The sequence below is a fragment of the Stomoxys calcitrans genome, chromosome 4, assembly GCF_963082655.1.
Source record: "Stomoxys calcitrans chromosome 4, idStoCalc2.1, whole genome shotgun sequence".
NCBI lineage: Eukaryota > Metazoa > Arthropoda > Insecta > Diptera > Muscidae > Stomoxys > Stomoxys calcitrans.
In genome coordinates, this window is record NC_081555.1 from 99,390,672 (window position 1) to 99,409,448 (window position 18,777).

The following is an 18,777-nucleotide window of genomic DNA, read 5'->3' on the forward strand; positions in this document are numbered from 1 at the left end:
CCCTTAGCAACTGTCAACAAGTTTTCCAAAATATGGCAATCCTACAGCAAGTAAATAGTCATGAGACTTTCTTCAAAAGATTGTTGGCTGTAATTAAATTTCCGAAAAAAAACTGTTTGGAAACTGCCATTCCACCAAAATGAGGTGTCTAACACTTGGTAAATTTGTTGTTTTATGGTTTTTCTGAACCATAGGTATGTGTTACAGAATGTGGGTGAAGTGAGTGGCAACAATCGTAGCAACTGTAACAGCTGTTTCCCAATAATTCACAATAGTTCATCACTATTGTGGCCCTAGTTGCCGTCGCCAAACACATTTGAAGTTGTATGCTCTTTTAAAAATGATGTGTTTGCTTTCCACTCTATATTTGTCATATATAATAAAATAAATGTTAAACTTTCTAAACTTTTCATCATATGTGCCTATTCAACTATAAAAAAAACTAATCAATTCAAACAAAAATGAAGGGCTACACTAAATATGAGCTATAAACTAAAACATTTTCATGTACTGAGGAATGGGTGTACTATTGAAATGAAGTTTACATTTTGTTTTCTTGCAAGTGTGCGATGACAATAAAAAAATGCATTTTTTTCAGAACTCAAAATATTTATATGTAAAGGGGGGGGGGGGAACGATTTAACAGAGTGAGAGAGAGAGCACAGGACAAGTGAAGAGAGCAGAAAGGTTTGATGAAAAAAAAAAACATAAAAAGTTAAGGTGTATCATTGAACAGAGCAATAACAACAATAGTAACAATAATGACATCAACAACAACATCGACAAGGTAACAAACTAAACGAAGAAAAATCATAAAAATGAACGCAAACTTTAATTTAGCTGCATAAAAAGAACAGAAAAGAAATAAAAAAGAAAATAAAAAACATTTTTGCAAAGTTTTCCCCTTTCAGAATTCAAAGAATTCTCTGAAGGGGGAAAATATGGAAAGTGAAGAACTGATAGAGAGAATAGGGCAAAGTGTGGGCATGTATGGCAAAGGAATATCGAAATGTAAAACTCACCTTATCGACGTTTTCACGTGTCTTGGCCGATGTTTCCACATATGGCACCTGCCATTGCTGGGCTCGCTGCTGACATTCGTTCAGGGAAACTCTGCGCCTGTCACTCAAATCGCATTTGTTGCCAACCAACAGGAATGGTATGCTTTCGTCATTTTTAACGCGCAAAATTTGTTCCCTGCAAAACAAGGTGAAGTCAAAGAAGAGAAAATGAATAACAATAACATACACTCAACGAAATTTACAGGTGTGAAATATTGAATTAAGCAATAAGTAACAGAGGTAAAGTTTAGTTTTATCAGAGGGAAATATTTGCAAAGTGTTCAAAAGGCGTGCAACAGAATTGCACATTTTGCAAAGCAGTTTTACATGGCTAAAGAATGTAAAGAGCCCATCGTAGTCGAGAGGTTAAAATGTCCGCCAATGGTGCCGAACAGCGGTGGTTAACCCCTCCTAATGCTGGCAATATTTGTGAGGTACTTTGCCATGTAAAAACTTCTCCCTAAACACTAGAGCTGGCAAACTATCGATAATTCGATATTTTCCATAGTTTTAGTAATAAATATCGATAGTATCGATACTATCGTTAATTTCCCATCACCTATATTTCAAACGAAAATGAAATGTTAAAATGAGGAGATCGATTTGTATAGATTCAATATCAATGCACAGACCAAACAAAACCAAGGTTAATAAAGTCAGTTGGAAGTCATGAGAGAAATCATTGTACAAAATGTTAGCCTAATCGGATGAAAATTGGCGCAATATATCTTAAAGGATATATTAGTGTTAAAGCTGGCAAATTATCGATAATCGCAACATTCGATATTTTCGATAGTGTTAAGAATAAATGTCGATAGTATCGATACTATCTTCAATTTCCCATCAACCATATTTCAAACGAAAATGAGAAGCAAAAATCAGTAGTTCGATTTATATACAATAGAAGCCAAACCAATGCACAGACCGAATAATTAATAAAGTCAGTTGCAAGTTATGAGAGAAATCATTGTACAAAATGTTGGCCTAATCGGATGAAAATTGCGCCCTATATAGGTGCAATGTATCTTAGAGGATACATTCAGTATCGGATTTGCAAAAAAATTAACTTTGCCGATAGTATCGATAGGAAAAATATTAATCGATATTTAGACAAAAAATGAAATATCAATAGTGTCATTGATATTTTGCCAGCTCTACACCGTAGCGCATAGGTTAGCATGTTCGCCTATGACGCTGAACGCCTGGGTTTCAATCCTGGGGGGAACATCAGAAAAAATTGTCAGCGGTGGTTATCCTCTTCTAATGATGGCGAGATTTGTGAGGAACTTTCTCATACTAAAACTTCTCCCCAAAGAGGTGTCGCTCTGCGGCACGCCATTTGGACTCGACTGTATAAGGGTGACCCCATATCATTGAGCTTAAACTTGAATCCGACAGTACTCAGTGATATGTGACAAGTTTGTCCAAGTTCCATGGAATGTTCGTGGACAAACATTTGCAAACAATGTAAATAGTGGTTTAAGTGACAGTCTGCCATCAGACTCATTTAGACGTCTTCGTCCATTGTGATACCACAGGAACAGAAGAAGGAAGATGCCTTCTAGTTTCTAACGTTTAACCATTCAGATTGCTTTAAAAAGTCTAACCACTTGCGAATGTCTACATTCGCTTAATCAGACAAGTTCTCAAAGAAAAGAGAAATAAAAAAGAGAAAAGAGAGAAAGTGGAACTCCTTCTGACAGCCAGTGCGGGAACCACACACAGCATATGTTCTATAGTCTCTTCATCTTCGACGTCCTCACAGCTTCTACAAAAGTCGTTACTTACAACCTTCAGTCCGTCAGCATGTTTCCGATCAGACAGCTATGACGGACACAATGACTGAGACGTGTTTTAGCCAGCGACAGCAAAGCGGTTTACCTCTTCAAGTCTGGACTAAGCCACATAATTTTGGAATGATCACAACTCGCTTTTTGTGACTATCTATCATCCATGGCTCTTCGGGGCTGATCCTCCAGACATAGCTTACATGCCGCTAAAGGCATACCCGAAGATTCCAGATCCCCTGAAATGTGTAACGTAGTTCCTAGTCTCGCAAGCTCGTGTGCTGTACATTTCCCTGGCATATCTCTGTGACACCCAGAACAGGTGAATTTTTTAACAGCTATCAAGTTGAGAGATTAGAAATATGTTCCCAGGGAGGCAAGCGTAGCGCAGAGGTTAGCATGTCCTATGACGCTGAACACCTGGGTTCGAATCCTGGCGATAACATCAGAAAAAAACTCTTCAGTGCTGGTTTCCCCTCCTAATGCTGGCAACATTTGTGAGCTACTACGCCATGTAAAAATTTCTCTCCAAAGAGGTGTTGCACTGCGACACGCCGTTCGGATTCGGCTTTAAAAAGGAGGCCTCTTGTCATTGAGCTCGGACAATCGGACTGCACTCATTGATATGTGAGATGTTTGCGCCAGTTCCTTTGTGGAATGTTCATGGGCAATATTTGCAGTATGTTCCCCAGAGATTTAATGGCTACCTGAGAAGAGATTATTGTCAATCATAGTCATGCCATTATATCATAGCCACTACACCACTTTAATTGCAAAGATATCCGCTCGATACACACAACAGGGGTCAGGTAACCTTCTCGATACGACTAGCCCTATATCTTCAGAGCACATCCAAAGCCAAGTCGCCTAGTTTGGATCCATCCGTCCAGAAATCTATATAACTTTTATTACCAGGAATATTGTAGTTCCAATCGGTCCTATCATGATTGGTAATCCACGCTGCCTGAAACATCGGGTATTGTATCAAGCATAACACGTGAGTAAAGGGAATGCTCTCTTAGCCTCACAGCAGTAATCGCAGCAAATTGTCTAGCCATAATGTCCATATAACCAGTCCTAGTTCTTCAGAGCACACACCAAAGCCAAGCTGTTCGTCTAGTTTGGATCCATCCGTAGAGAAGTCTATATAACTTTTATTACCAGGAATATTGTAGTTTCAATCGGTCCTATCAGGAATAGTAGTACAGTACATTTAATCAAAAAGCGGCTCAGGCAATGTGTAATCCACACTGCCTGAAACATCGGGTATTGTATCAAGGATAACACATGAGTAAAGGCAACACCCCGTTAGCCTTACAGCAGTGGTCGCAGCAATTTGTATAGTCACTAGGTCCAGAGACATTAGGAGTAGTATTAAATTCAGTGTATCAGATGGTGTCGTCCTTAGTGCGGTGGTTATGAACAAACAAGTTATCCTTAGCATCCGGCTGATAATTGAACAGTAGGTGGACTTTTGAAGCGACGTCCACCAGAACACAATATAGGATTGTAGGTCTAACAATTGCAGTATATACCCAGTGCATAAGACGCGGTTTAAAGCCCATTATAGGTCTGACAACTGCAGTATATACCCAGTGCATGAGACGCGGTTTAAAGCCCCAACTTTTGCCAGGCTCTCTTGCAGGTGTATAGAGCACGAGTCGCTTTTTTTGCCCTTTCCAAAATGTTTGATTTGAAATTCAATGTCCTGTCCAGCAAAACACCCAGGTATTTTATCGCTATCAGTAAATGGAACATTCTTTTCTCCCAAGTAGAGGATAAATACGCTTACAAATGCTCTAGAAGTTCAAGTTCAGGCGATACATATATGGCAGCTATATCGAAATCTGAACAGATTTCAATATAATTCACCAGTAATGTGAACAGTGATAAGAATCTCGCTAGCTATATCTAAATTTGAGCCGATTTTATGCAATTTCCATCGACTTTGTCTCTAGGTCAAAAAAGAGGCTTGTACTGAATTTGAAGATGATCTGATGAAAACTGCAATCTGTACTTTGTACACAAATTGAAATAGATAGATGGACGGACGTACGACAGGCAGACGGTACATATAGCTATAAAAACTGTTTGGTTCAAGGGCGTACGTTATTGATATCGGTGGAAATCGGGTAAGATTTGATATATGTACGTCTTTTATTTACAATTGGAGTATATAAAATATATTACAATAAAATATGATTTGATAAAGCTGCCAAATTCATCAACATTTTATTATTTACTTTAAAGTTATATAGGAACTTGCTTACGCAATTTTCGATTCCGATTGACATTTCCTTAAAGCAATTTTTTTCTGTACAAGATATATGGTGTGCGAAGTGGACTTAACAACTTTATAAGTTATTAAAATTGTCATATTTGGCCGGTATGACAACTTTGAGCCAATTATGACGCTAGCTTTATTTTCAATATGATATGATATGACAGACAGATAAAGTTGTATATAAACAATACGGCGAAAATGTTAGATAATTGTGGAGTCACTCCGCATTATTTATTGCAACTTATTTTTATACAAGTGGTTTTTATTCTGAACTATTTGATGAATAATTAAGTTCGAGGTCATCAAAAAAACTATCCACAAAAAGGTCGGATATAACTTTTTAACATTAATCTTAAACTATAAGAAAAATTATATACCAAATGTATTATAAAATAAAAAATTTTAAAAATTATTTGGAAAAAAATGGAAAACCTTAAAAATCACAAAAAATAAAAACCAAAAAAAATTAATATATAAAAATGAAAAAAATTTAATAATAAAAAAGAAGAACAAAATTGGAAAAAAAATTAAAAAAAAAAAAAAAATAAAAAAAAAATAAAAAAAAAATTAAAATAAAAATAAAAAAAGTAAAAGTAAAAGCGCATTAAGTCTGGTGGGGCCAAATCTTATATACCCTCCACCATGGATTGCATGTGACAAGTTATTCGAATGACTTTTTCAAATATATAAGAACTTGTCCGTCTATGGCGACACCATCAGAAAAAAATTTTCAATGGTGGTTTTCCGCTCCTAATGCTGGCAACATTTGCCAGGTACTATGCCATGTAAAACTTCTCTCCAAAGAGGTGCCGCAATGCGGCACGCCGTTTTGACAAACAGACGAGAAACTTAGAAGATGGGTCAGCAGAGAACACCTCAAGGAGGTGTACTGTCCCTTTTACTTTGGAATATAGCCATTAACAATATATTATTGTCTCTGGAAAAAAGGTATACAAGTGGTCGCGTATGCTTCCCAGTTCCCCAATTTCCCAGCACTCTAAGAGATATACTTCAGGAAGATCTATGTGCAACAGCAAAGTGGTCTAGGTATAAATTCGTGCAAGACAGAAGTATTTCTTTTCAGCAGGAGATACATGTTGAATACATTGAAACCTGTCTCCTTGGGTGTTCCATTTACAGAAAGCGAAAAATACTTGGGTGTTTTGCTGGACAGGAAATTGAACATCAAATCCAACATTTTGGAAAGGGAAAGAAAGGCAACTCTTGCCCTAAGAGAGCCATTGGCAAAAGTTGGGGGTTTATACCGCGTGTCATTCATATACTGCTGTTGTCAGACCTATAATGCTATATGGTGTTGTGGTCTGGTGGACGGCGCTTTAAAATTCCACCTATTGCTCAATACTTAACCGTATCCATAGATGGCTTGTTTGTGCATCACAGCCGCACTGAGGACGACACCATCTGATGCACTGAATTTAATGCTACATCTTATGCCTTTAAACATTGTGGCTACCACTGCCGTGAGGTTAAGGGAGCTTTCTCATTAGTCATGTAGCGGCTACGGACACTGTGTTATCCTGTATACAATATCCGATGTTCCAGGCAGTGTGGATTACACACTACTGCTTTTTGATAAAAAGTACTGTGCCACTATTCCGAATAGAACCGATTTGAACTACGATATCCCTGGTAACAGAAGTTATATAAACTTCTATACGGGTGGTTCCAAACTAAACGACCAGTTGGGGTGTACTCTAAAGATTTAGAACTGGTCTTATCGAAAAGGTTACCCGACCACTGAAGTTTGTATCAAGCGGAGATCCTTGCAATTAAGGTAATGGTGGAGTGGCTAAGATATAATGTCATAACGCCGATTGGCATTAATATGTTCTCAGACAGCCAGGCAGCCATTAAATCCTTGGAGAACGTATTTCTGAACACAAACACCGCCGTTGACTTTCGCAGATATCTCAACGAGATGCCTAACAGTTAAAAATTCACCTGTTCTGTGTGCCGGGCCACAGAGATATCCCAGGGCATTGTAAAGCGGACGAGCTTGCGAGACTAGGAACTACGCTACACATTCCAGAGATATTGAAGAGGTCTACTGCTTTGCTGTCATTGGCTAAAACACACGTCTCAGTCATTGTGTCTGTCATGACAGTTCATTGTTTAATCGGAAAAAGACTGAAGGTTGCCAGCAATGACTTTTGCAGAAGCTGTGAGGACATCGAAGAAGAAGAGACTATAGAACACCTTCTCTGTGTGTGTCCCGCACTAGCAGTCAGAACGAGTTCCACTTTAGGTTCTCATTTCTTTGAGAACCTGTCTGATTTAGCGGATGTGAACATTCGCAAGTTATTGGTTATATTCAACGGTAGGAACTATTGGGTTGCCCAAAAAGTAATTGCGGATTTTTTATAGTCGGCGTTGACAAATTTTTTCACAGCTTGTGACTCTGTAATTGCATTCTTTCTTCTGTCAGTTATCAGATGTTACTTTTAGCTTGCTTTAGAAAAAAGTGTAAAAAAAGTATATTTGATTAAAGTTCATTCTAAGTTTTATTAAAAATGCATTTACTTTCTTTTAAAAAATCCGAAATTACTTTTTGGGCAACCCAATAGAAGGCGTCTTCCTTCTTCTGTTCCTGTGGTATCACAATGGACGAAAACGTCTAAGTAAGTCTGATGGCAGACTGCCACTTAAACCAAACATATATAATTATTAAGCGCCATAGGAAGTTCAATGTTTCCCAAATTTAGTCCATATCAACTAGTTTTTGAGTTTATAGATTCAGAAAACTGATCTGTTTTTTTCATTTCTTCTCACGCTCTTCACTTCTTCAATACTGATTTGATGATTGGCACTTTTTCTTCGCAGTGAAAACACGCAAAGGTGTTTCCACTCCGTAAGAAAGGTACTTCATGTGCTGATTTAAGACCAATGTGTTACCAGCTTTGTCAAAAGTATTTGAAAAGATTCTTAGAGATCAAATAGGTGCACATTTGGATCAATATTCACTTTTTGATTAATCCGCCAATCTGGTTATTCCAAACACCATAGTAATGCTTCATTAGTTCTTAACATGACTGATGAGTAAAGTAAGAATTTTTTTGCAAAATCGAAATTTTCATAGCTGTTATTTGGCAAATGCTGTGGTGTTTTACAATATTTTTTTTTTTGAAAGCTTCAATTCTGCCAGTAAATATCCAATATACTAAAACATTTGCCAAATAATAGATGGAAAATTTAGATTTTCCAATACTAGACTTTAGTATATTTATTTTATTGACCAAATTATATTCTCAAATCTGTTTTTCTTCCACTTCGTGTGACTTAAAAAGTTCTTTTTTTTTCCGGTCGTTCACAATTTGTTTGTTGTAGTGATCGTTGTTCCGATGTTCGTTCTATTTCTTCTGGTGTTCCACAAGGTTCGATTTCAGGTTATATTCTTTTCATCTTGTATATACATGATATCCTTGATTTAATTCAGAACTGAGTATTTAAGTGGATGATATTCAGCTGTTTACTACAGCTTCCTCTGGCTCTATATCTGATTGTGTTGTAGCCATATTTATAGCTGGAGTATTAGTAATAAGATAATTTTCGTGACTTGAGCATAGTTTATTGAAAAATTGATTCAATAATTGAAATTGATTTCCATTCCTTTCTGTGTACAGATATTCAATAAACGAAATTAGAAATATCCCTGTATTAATAATTAATCAAAATAAACATAAATCATATTTTATTCTATCATATCACATCATAATATGCATAGAACGCAGTGGAATATACAACATTAAATATCATTTTATTCCCATTCACACACAGGCGACACATATACGGATATGGAGTTTAGGAATCCATTACAATGTTACTTTGATGGGTGTCCTCATTTCCCCTCGGAGGCTTTTTACGACTCCTAATGAGTGTCTCGTAAAAGAGAAACAGACCCAACAGAAAGAGGGAGCGCACAAAGTTAGTGTAGCACCAAATCCATCGAAAAAAAATAATATACTGCGTGCCAGAAAGGTAGAAAATATGCAGACATTGTGGACTTGGGTGTGGAAATGGGGGTTGGGGTTTGATGTTGCCCTGATGGTAGGAAGCATTGTAAGGCGACAATAAACTCCATAGTAGACTTAAGGGAAAAGCTATGAAAACTAATGTAAACATGACACGCCAACTTCAAGCCCTCATCATCAACATCATCATAGTCGCCCAAGCGTCGTTGCCTCTATACATTCATCCACATGGTAAAACCATTGACTTAGTTTCTGATGGTGCTACAAGCGGTTTTTTTTTCTCCGCGTGCAGAATTTCTATTTTGTTTGTTACAAACTTCCGCATACACAAGTGAACTCATTAAGGGACACAGTATGCCTTTTTGACGATTCGCGGTTTTTAGGTATTCTGAAGCAGTTTATGAAAGGGATTTTGAGCCAATGTGTAATGTTTGCGAACTAGTTTTCTAATGTTATAATTTATAAGTTTAAAAGACTTAGAATTGGATTCAAAATTGGAAATCGTTTTCAGTTAGTGAACTATTAGCCTAAGAAAAAAAAAGTAAGCTAAATTATGGCTTAGCATGCAATTGGTAAAAAATTTGTTGTTGGAAATTAAAATCTGGAGTAAGAGTTTTTAGGAGGGCCATATCGAAAATTGGATCAAAATCTGATGAAAAACAAACCTTCTGCTCTTTAAAGAAGTAAAATAGGCACATCGCTCTATATAAGTGCAACACTGAAAAGTAGATTTATGTGTAGTATATTTGGAATGAGTAGAGCCCACAATCCCAAATTTCATCGGATCAGATGAAAAACCTTTCTAAGCCCTCAAGATGTAAAATCAAGAGATCAGACCACTTCGAAATTCAGCCTTTATCTACCATATATGAAATGGATGTAGGGGGGCTAATACAAATATCCAAATTCCAAATTTCATCGATATTGGACGAATAATAACTTCTCAGAAATAAAAACGAGAGATCGTTCTATTAGAGTGCTGTACACTGAGACCATAGCGCAGAGGTTAGCATGTCCGCCTATGACGCTGAACGCCTGGGTTCGAATCCAGGCGAGACCATCTGAAAAAATTTTCAGCGGTGGTTTTCCCCTCCTGGCAACATTTGTGAGGTACTATGCCATGTAAAACTTCTCTCCAAAGAGGTGTCGCACTGCGGCACCCCGTTCGGGCTCGGCTATAAAAAGGAGGCCCCTTATCATTGAGCTTAAAACTAGAATCGGACTGCACTCATTGGTATGTGAGAAGTTTGCCCCTGTTCCTTAGTGGAATGTTCATGGGCAAAATTTGCATTTTGCATATTTTAAAGATCATATTTTTGTACGGCGAATTCAAAAATTTGTTGACATATCAAATTCTCTCATCTGGGTTGATGCGGCCAACTGATAAACACGACATGCGCGAACTTTCTGAATTTTACTACAACACTGATTTAATTTTTTTTTAAATTTCCTTACATTCTATTTGTACAAATCTTACTAATAATAATAAAGGGGATCTTATCTGTCTTTATCATACACACATTGTTAATGACAGCCATAATACACACAATGTTTATGGCGGTCATAAAATGTAATTATTTTTCACTTAATGCTAACAAATAATCCATAAATCCATTAGACTCTAAATATTCCTAATCACTAAGGGATACTTAGATCACTAAGATATAAGATACCCATTCTGTCCTCTAGCTTCGATTCATCCGTGTAGCATAAACTAACAGATGGCAATACTAGAGTTGCGCCAATTTAATACGGTGCCGTGGGCAGCGGTGTCTCGCATTTGATCTCAAGTTTCATCCCAGTAATCTGAACAGTGGAGCATTCTTGGATTCAGGCCCCGGCCATCTACCCAGTGCCCAATGTAGGCCTTCTCAATACGTTACTGAATGTGAGACTTCCAGTTCAGTTTCCAGTCCAAGACCAGTCCTAATTATTTGAACTTGTCGAATATCCAGATCGTTCTGTTGTGAAAACTTGGTGCGTGAAATTACAGCACCTTCATCATTTACTTCAGTAGACAGATTTAAATCTTCTCTAGGTTAACTTTTAGATCCAAAGGTCAGACAAAGGTTTGCATGTCTAGCTCGCAGGAAAGTCAGAAAGACGTCTTCACCAAAGAATGTCGCTCGGAGCACGAGCACTAATTTAACTCAATTAAGAAAAGTCTCTCCGATGTCCCCTAGTACGATGTTCAAACCATCTCCTGGTTCGACATCTTATGGCCCTAGATGGGGTAATTCACCTTTTTCTATGTCTTCCGACATCCACGCCAAGTATAATGCGATTCGGTTCACAACTTTATATATGTAGGTCCCATATAACCCGATATCCCGATATGAATTTTTAATCACTGGATTGCGTAATTCTTATCCGATTTGACTAAAATTTTGTACGTACACAAAAAAAATATCACGAAAATTTTTTTAATTAAAAATTTAATTGAAAACACAAATATTTTCAATAAAAAAAATTAATTAAATCAATAATTTTTTAATTGATACAATTTTTTTCAATTACGATTGTGATTGATATTTAGGCAAAAAAAAATTAATTGAAAATGTCAATAATTCTTTTAATTGAATTGATTAAAAAATTCATTGAAAATTTCAAAAATTTGCAATCATTTTATCAATTCAATATTTAATTTTTTTAAATGGAATATTTCAATCACCTTTTTCAATAGCTATGATTGATATTATCATTTTCGTGATTGAAGCAGTTTCAATTAAAAATTTAATTGGATCAATTAATTTCGTGATTGAAACAGATTTTTATTTTTAATCTGAATTGATCCATAACTTTATATAAATATCATATATAACAAACTACCTCTCGATTTTACTTCTGAAGCCTATATTAGGACCTCTGACATCCACACCAAGAATGATTTAAATCGGTCCATAACCTGTTATAGGTCCTAAATAAACTCGTGATTTGACTTCTAGAACCAATGGAGCGGGCAATTTTAATCCGCTTGGGCTAAATTTTCACACGGGGTATATTAAATTCGTCATTCCTTTTGTAACACTTCGAAATATTCGCCCAAGGCCCCATAAAGGATATATATTCTTGATCGTCATTACATTTTAAGTCGATCTAGCCATGTCCGTCCGTCTCTCGAAAGCACGCAAAGTTTCAAAGGAGTAAAGCTAGGCGCTTAAAATTTTGCACAAATACTTCTTATCAGTTTGGTCTGTTGGGATTGTAAATGGGTTCAATCGGTATATGTTTTGATATAGCTGCCATTTAAACTATTTTGGATCTTGACTTTTTGAGCCACTAGAGGGCGCAATTATTATCCAATTTTGCATGACGTGTTTTGTTATGACGTCCAACAACTGTGCTAAGTATGGTTCAAATCGGTCCACAACCTGATATAGCTGCCATATAAACCGATCTGGGATCTTGACTTCTTGAACCACTAGAGGCCGCAATTTTGACCATTTTCAATTAAAAAATTAATTGATTAAATAAATTTTTTAAACGTTTTTTCAATTGCTATCGTGAATGAAATTTTCGTTCTATATAACTCGAACCGGTGTATAATCTGACTAGATCCCATTTAAAACGATTTCTGGATGTGACTTTTTAAGCACGTGAAGGAAGAAATTTTTATCGAAAAATATTAAAAGTCAATGGGATTTCTAATTTCGATATGCCATTATCCTTGGGTAAACAGAAACCGTGCAAATAATTTGAGAAATGCGATACAGGTGGAGGATATAAAAAGAGATTCGATCCGGCCCACTTAGCACGTTTTCACATGTTAATACCTATTGGGATTGTGTTTTCAGAAGCCCATTAGGTCTTTAATTCTAAAAAACTTGAAGTGCAAATATAGACATACATACATCATGTATGATTCATAGCCACCACCCTGCACCCCCCGTATGGTGAACAAAACACTTTTTGTAACATAATTAAGTACTTAAAAGTTTATGTTTTCGTATCATTTCATTCATATCCAACCAATTGGAGTCGCGTGCTTTTGGCATTTCAAATCCAATTTTCAAACAATACAACACAGTTTTTTTTTGTTTGTTGTTGCTGTTTTGTGTAAATGTGTGACTGTTGGTTGTTGCTGTTTTTTTATCAGTAATTATTTAACCCTGAAATAAACTATCACTCATTTAGAGGCAGACCCCAAACATGAGAGAAAGAGAAAACAAAAAACGAACACACACACACACAAATAAACACTTGAAGAATTCTTCTATTTGTAATCACTCAAGTTTGGGGTTGTTTCCAATAAATGAGGAAAGGATGGCAGTGAGTTTCGTTGAATGATGACGAATAAAATCGCTGAGGTGGTTTCGAATATAAGGCGATATACATATAATTAATAAAGAGGTATGAGTCATACTAGAAAAAAATATACTATGTATCATATCAATTGTTCACACTTACTTGGGAGTTGACAAGTATTTTTGCAAGGGCTTTAGAATAAAATAGGCTATTTAAATGAGAAACATAGATGAGTGAGATCTATTTTAGAAATGATGTGTTGTTGTCATGCTCCACATCAAAGTTTAAGGGGTAGGATGGCAAAAATATATTACCAAGTGATTGTCAAAAATCTTGTCTACGAACACTTCTAAGATATCTTTCGTCTGCGTCACCGCATTAGCTGTGCAGGCTTCAAATACCTTACATAGGCAGATCGTACTTATATCGAATATACCGCGAAAATGTGTTTACGATGTGAGTACGACATAAAACAAGTTCGAAACAATTTAAGAATTTATGTTTTATAACGAAAAACTTCTATTTTTGGTCCCTTATTAATCAAACTTCTTATTTTTTTTGTTAACACCCGGAAGCTCCATTTTTAACGATGGGTTTCTACCGGGTAAATACATAGCGCTTGGGTATTTATTGGGTAAATACCCAATAAATACCTTTTTTGGGTATTTATAATTTTGCAGACACCTGAGTATAAAAAAATGTTCCAAACAATTTTTGATGATTTCGTAATCTTTGCATATAAACCTGACCTTCTGATCTCATAAAGTCGGATTTTAGTTTTATATAACCGCTATATAAACCGATCTCCAGACTGAGAGGGTGTATATACAACCTGAGAAGGTTTATATACAAAGAATACCAAATCATCAACAATTTTTTGAAAACTGGGTTTATACCCAAGATATCTGCCTTCAATACCCAGCTTTTGGGTATACCCGGGTATTTACCCAATTTACCGGGTAAATACCTTTTGGGTATTTACTCATCTCCCACCTTTATCCATTTATAGTTTAGATCCTAAGTTTTTGAAGAAAATCTTCTTAGAATTTGTCGTAGAATAGTATTATGCCGACCATACAAATTTGATCAAATGCACGCAAAGTGATGCCAAGTTTGCAATGGCATCTGTCAAACTAAAAATGACAGCTATACGACATTTATTTTATTGACAGCTCATTATATTGTTTATAAGCTACCAAAAAATTTACTTTTGATTTTAATTAAAAAAAAACGTTTTGAGTGTGAAGGCTCAAATTCAGCGAAATTTCAATTCAATACAATTTATTAGGTTAGGTTAAGTTGAAAAGAGGATGCAGATATACAACTATGGACATACACCTAAACAAGTAATTGTCTTGTTGTGCGCTCTAAATACAAAAAAAGTAACCTTGAAAAAGAAAATCTAAGCTAGCATTCCCGTGCTAATTGCAAAGCCTTTAATTGTTTTGTATACCACTCCCCTAAGTTGGTTCATGTTTGGTATAGTGTCCCCACCTAAGTGCCGGTATCTGTTAGACGCGAAATCCGGGCAATGACAAAGGAAATGCTCCAACGTCTCATCATCTTCCCCGCATGTCCTACACTTGCTATCACTTGCCGCAACGATTTTACATAAGTGAGCTCGTAGTCCTATATCCATCTTCTTCTTACCCTCTTTCAGCAATAGCCTCGTTTTCTCACGATCTGGATCCCCCCATAGGATTTTCGCCATTCTACCCACCGTTTCGCTGTTCTACAGGGTTGCATGCGCATTCATCGCCCACTCCCTTAACTCGAACTGCGTCGACCCGAAAGGCTTCGGGCTAACCAAGTTTATTGATTGCAGTCCTCTGGCCTTCACCGCCAAATCGTCTGCCGTTTCATTTCCCCTTACTCCATTATGGCCCTTCATCCAAGCGATGCGGATTTTGCCTTCATCAGAGAAGGCGTTAATCACTTTCTTACACTGCAAGACTGTTCGTGACATTACCGTCCTGGTTGTTATTGCCCTTATGGCCATTTTACTGTCCGTAAAGATGTTCACACTCGACGTCCTCGCGTTAGTACCACACCACCTCACGCCATCCGTATTCGCCCGGATCTCCGCCTACAGGACTGTATTATGGTCAGGCATTCTAAAACAGATCTCAGTCTCTCGTACCTCAAGGTTTATCTCAGGTATCCGATCGGAAACCTCTTCCATTCCTTCCAGGTTTCTTATCGTCGCCTCGATTATACCGCTATGCTATGAGCTGCTCTCATTCTCTTAAATCGCATAGCCGCAATGGCTGCCTCACACTTAATTTGAATGTCAATGGGTCGGATATCTAGAATAGTCTCCAGTGCCCTAGTGGGCGTGGTACTCATCGCTCCGTCGTCTATGCCAAGACAACATGTTCTCTGAACTTGTATGTTCCTAACGTTGCACTTTATCTCCATAGCAGTCCACCAAACTACTGAGGCGTAAATAAGTATTGGTCTAATTACGCTCCTGTAGAGCCAGTGGATTATCCTCGGATTCAGGCCCCATTTCGAGCCTACGGCCCAGCATAGAAGTATTATAACATCTTCAGCGTAGCATATGGGCTCAAATCTCTCCTCAGTCAGCATCCGCAATAGGATGCTGTGGCGTGCCTTGTGCCACTTTCTCCCTTATATTTATGTCATGGGACACACAATTTATCCACATGCTCATTACCATATGGTTTATGCAGTCTCTACGGACCGGGTCCACCCGGTACTGATCTAATGATTGGATCAGTGTGTCGGTCCGCACATTGTTAAAAGCCCCGACCTTCCCTTGACGTAGGCGTGCTGATTGTATTTGAGCAGTTCCCTGGATGTCCTACCCTTTATCATGCTGTCCACAATACGTTCTATGGTTTTGAGTAGAAAGGATGTAAGGTTTATAGGTCTGCAGGCCTTTGGTGTCGCATAACTTGCCTTGCTGGGCTTGGGTATAAATACCACTCTTGCCTTCTGCCGGGCTTTCGGAGTCTATACAAGTCCCAAGCATGCTGTGAAAATATTGGCCAGGTGGGACGCCAGATAGTCTGCCTCCTTCTGTAGTAATATTAATTCTCCCTATAGAAATAGGAAAATTGGAGCCAATTAACTTGTATATCGATGCATTATGCCATACGGAATCAAATGCGACCTTAATATCGAGAAGAATCATGATAGTAGAATTCTGGCAGCTACAATTTGACTTTCACAATATTCCTGAGTCGAAGCAATGAATGAATACTGTTGTGCTCGCTTCGAAATCCAAACTGTTCAGGAGGGAAAATATTCTTATCTTGAAGGAAATCTAAAATCTGTTCCTTTACTACATTCTCAAGTACCCTACCTATCGATGACAATAAACTGATCGGTCGGTAGGAAGATCGCGAGTCCCGGTCTTTATTTGGTTTGCTAATCGCAATGAACTTTGTCTTCTTAAATTCAAAGAAATCTACGCCATTGTGGCAATCAGGTTCCCAAAGGCACATAATCTTACAAACATAATCTGTTTTCGGACGGCTAATTTTCCATATTTTGCGTATGAAATAAAAAACATTAGACCGATGGGGGGGGGGGATATCGGCTTCTCCAAATCTCGGGGTTTTCCAATTAAAAAAAATTGTCTATTGGGTTGCCCAAAAAGTAATTGCGGATTTTTAAAAGAAAATAAATGCATTTTAAATAAAACTTAGAATGAACTTTAATCAAATAAACTTTTTTTACACTAAACCAAGCTAAAAGTAACAGCTGATAACTGACAGAAGAAAGAATGCAATTCCAGAGTCACAAGCTGTGAAAAAATTTGTCAAAGCCGACTATATGAAAAATCCGCAGTTACTTTTTGGGCAACCCAATATATTTAAGTACATATTGCAGCCGTTTATACTGATATATCTTGTTTAAACTTCACTTGAAACGCATCTACAGTATATGTTCTTTTCAAAAGAAGAAAAATCAAATAAAAATTTAAACTCACATGTCTCCGAAACCAGTGGAGATGTTGCAGAAATTTGTAAACACTACCCAGCAAAAGAGGAACTTTGAAAATCGGACCACAAATGAAGATTTGGTAGCACGAACAATTTTTCGAAATGTCGAGGTGACTAACTTTGGAGTCCTGCCAAGAGGCGTCCGGTCCACCTAGGGATTAAAGTTTTGCACATGGTTTCGATAACACCTCAGCACTGTAAATACACATTGCAGTTGGTCTGTTATCGGAAAAATATGAAGGTGGCAAACAAAGTTTATGGGATTTATTACAAAGAACAAAGTAATTTTAAAATATGCTTCGAGGAATTCTACAAAACATTTGCTTTGGTAAGGAAAGCAAAGTGCTTTTGCTTCGAGATATATGTAAGCAGTGATATCTAAAAAAGTTATAGTAACATTTCTTCCACATGCTTCAGCCTATTGTTCACCTCACCTCAGCTCACCTAACACCTCATCCATTTCCAACTTCAAAGAGATATCTCTACACGTTCTCACAAGGCATATTATTGACTAGTTTTTTTTCGATTCCTCCCACTGTGCGTCGGGTACGACTGAATTCATTAGACCATACTCCTCATCGAAAGTTGTACAAAATGTTTACACGGAAATGTTTACGAGTTAATTCCACTTTTTTTTTCAAATAAATTTTTTCAAGCCACACACATATGATGGTCGTACGTCAAAACGTTCTGAGTGCGATTAGGCTTGAAAATGTTAAACATTCACCTGGAAAGACTTTAATAAGATTACTAGCATTCCATAGTTCAACAAGATGATGATGAATCAATTGTTGGAACACAATTTTCTATTTTACATCTGGAAATGGTGTAATGTTATGCGAGTTCATTTCAATTAATGTCTTCTATCTCTTGATCTCTGTGCATAAAATTTGTTGTAGTTAATTTTTTTAGAGGAAGTTTAGTTTTCACATCCCCAACTTTTTCCCCACCACCAACTGTTCCAAAGCAGAGACAATTGTGCGAAAACAAAGCCATGACAATTTTTCAAAATTATGGGAAACGCAAGATTTACAAATACGTTGACTGGCCAACCACCGCAGCCGCAGTCATCATAGTCTGATAATACCGTATGAAAAAAGTTGTTGAAAATCTTGATTTTTCTAATTAATTGCACACTGTGTCTCTTTTCAATGAAGTGTGTGTGAATTTTTATGAAATTTTGCTTTCCTAAAGACACAATTGTTTGTTGTAATAAAACCTATCCACACACACAGAGAGAAACTTGAAATATAATTGAAATGGTTTTTAATTTTAAAGGAATTTTCTAAAAAAATTTTATGACAATGGGCTCTGAATTTACTTTAGCCCCTTTATTTTAGTCAAGAGATGATGTCAAAGACAAAGACTTTGTAAGTGAGATCAGAGTTTTCCGAGCTATATTCGTTGGAAAAAAGAACAACTTGACATTTACTGTTGACA

At 37.0% G+C, this 18,777-nt stretch overlaps 1 protein-coding gene across 1 annotated transcript in view; it reads right to left on the minus strand.

Moving 5' to 3' along the window:
• LOC106096005 (ras-related protein Ral-a) overlaps positions 1-18,777 on the minus strand; it is a 112,319-nt gene that overhangs the window by 15,629 nt on the left and 77,913 nt on the right. Inside the window, 1 exon segment of the mRNA XM_013263507.2 lies at positions 1,023-1,197. Within this exon segment, the coding sequence (XP_013118961.2) occupies positions 1,023-1,197 (175 nt within the window).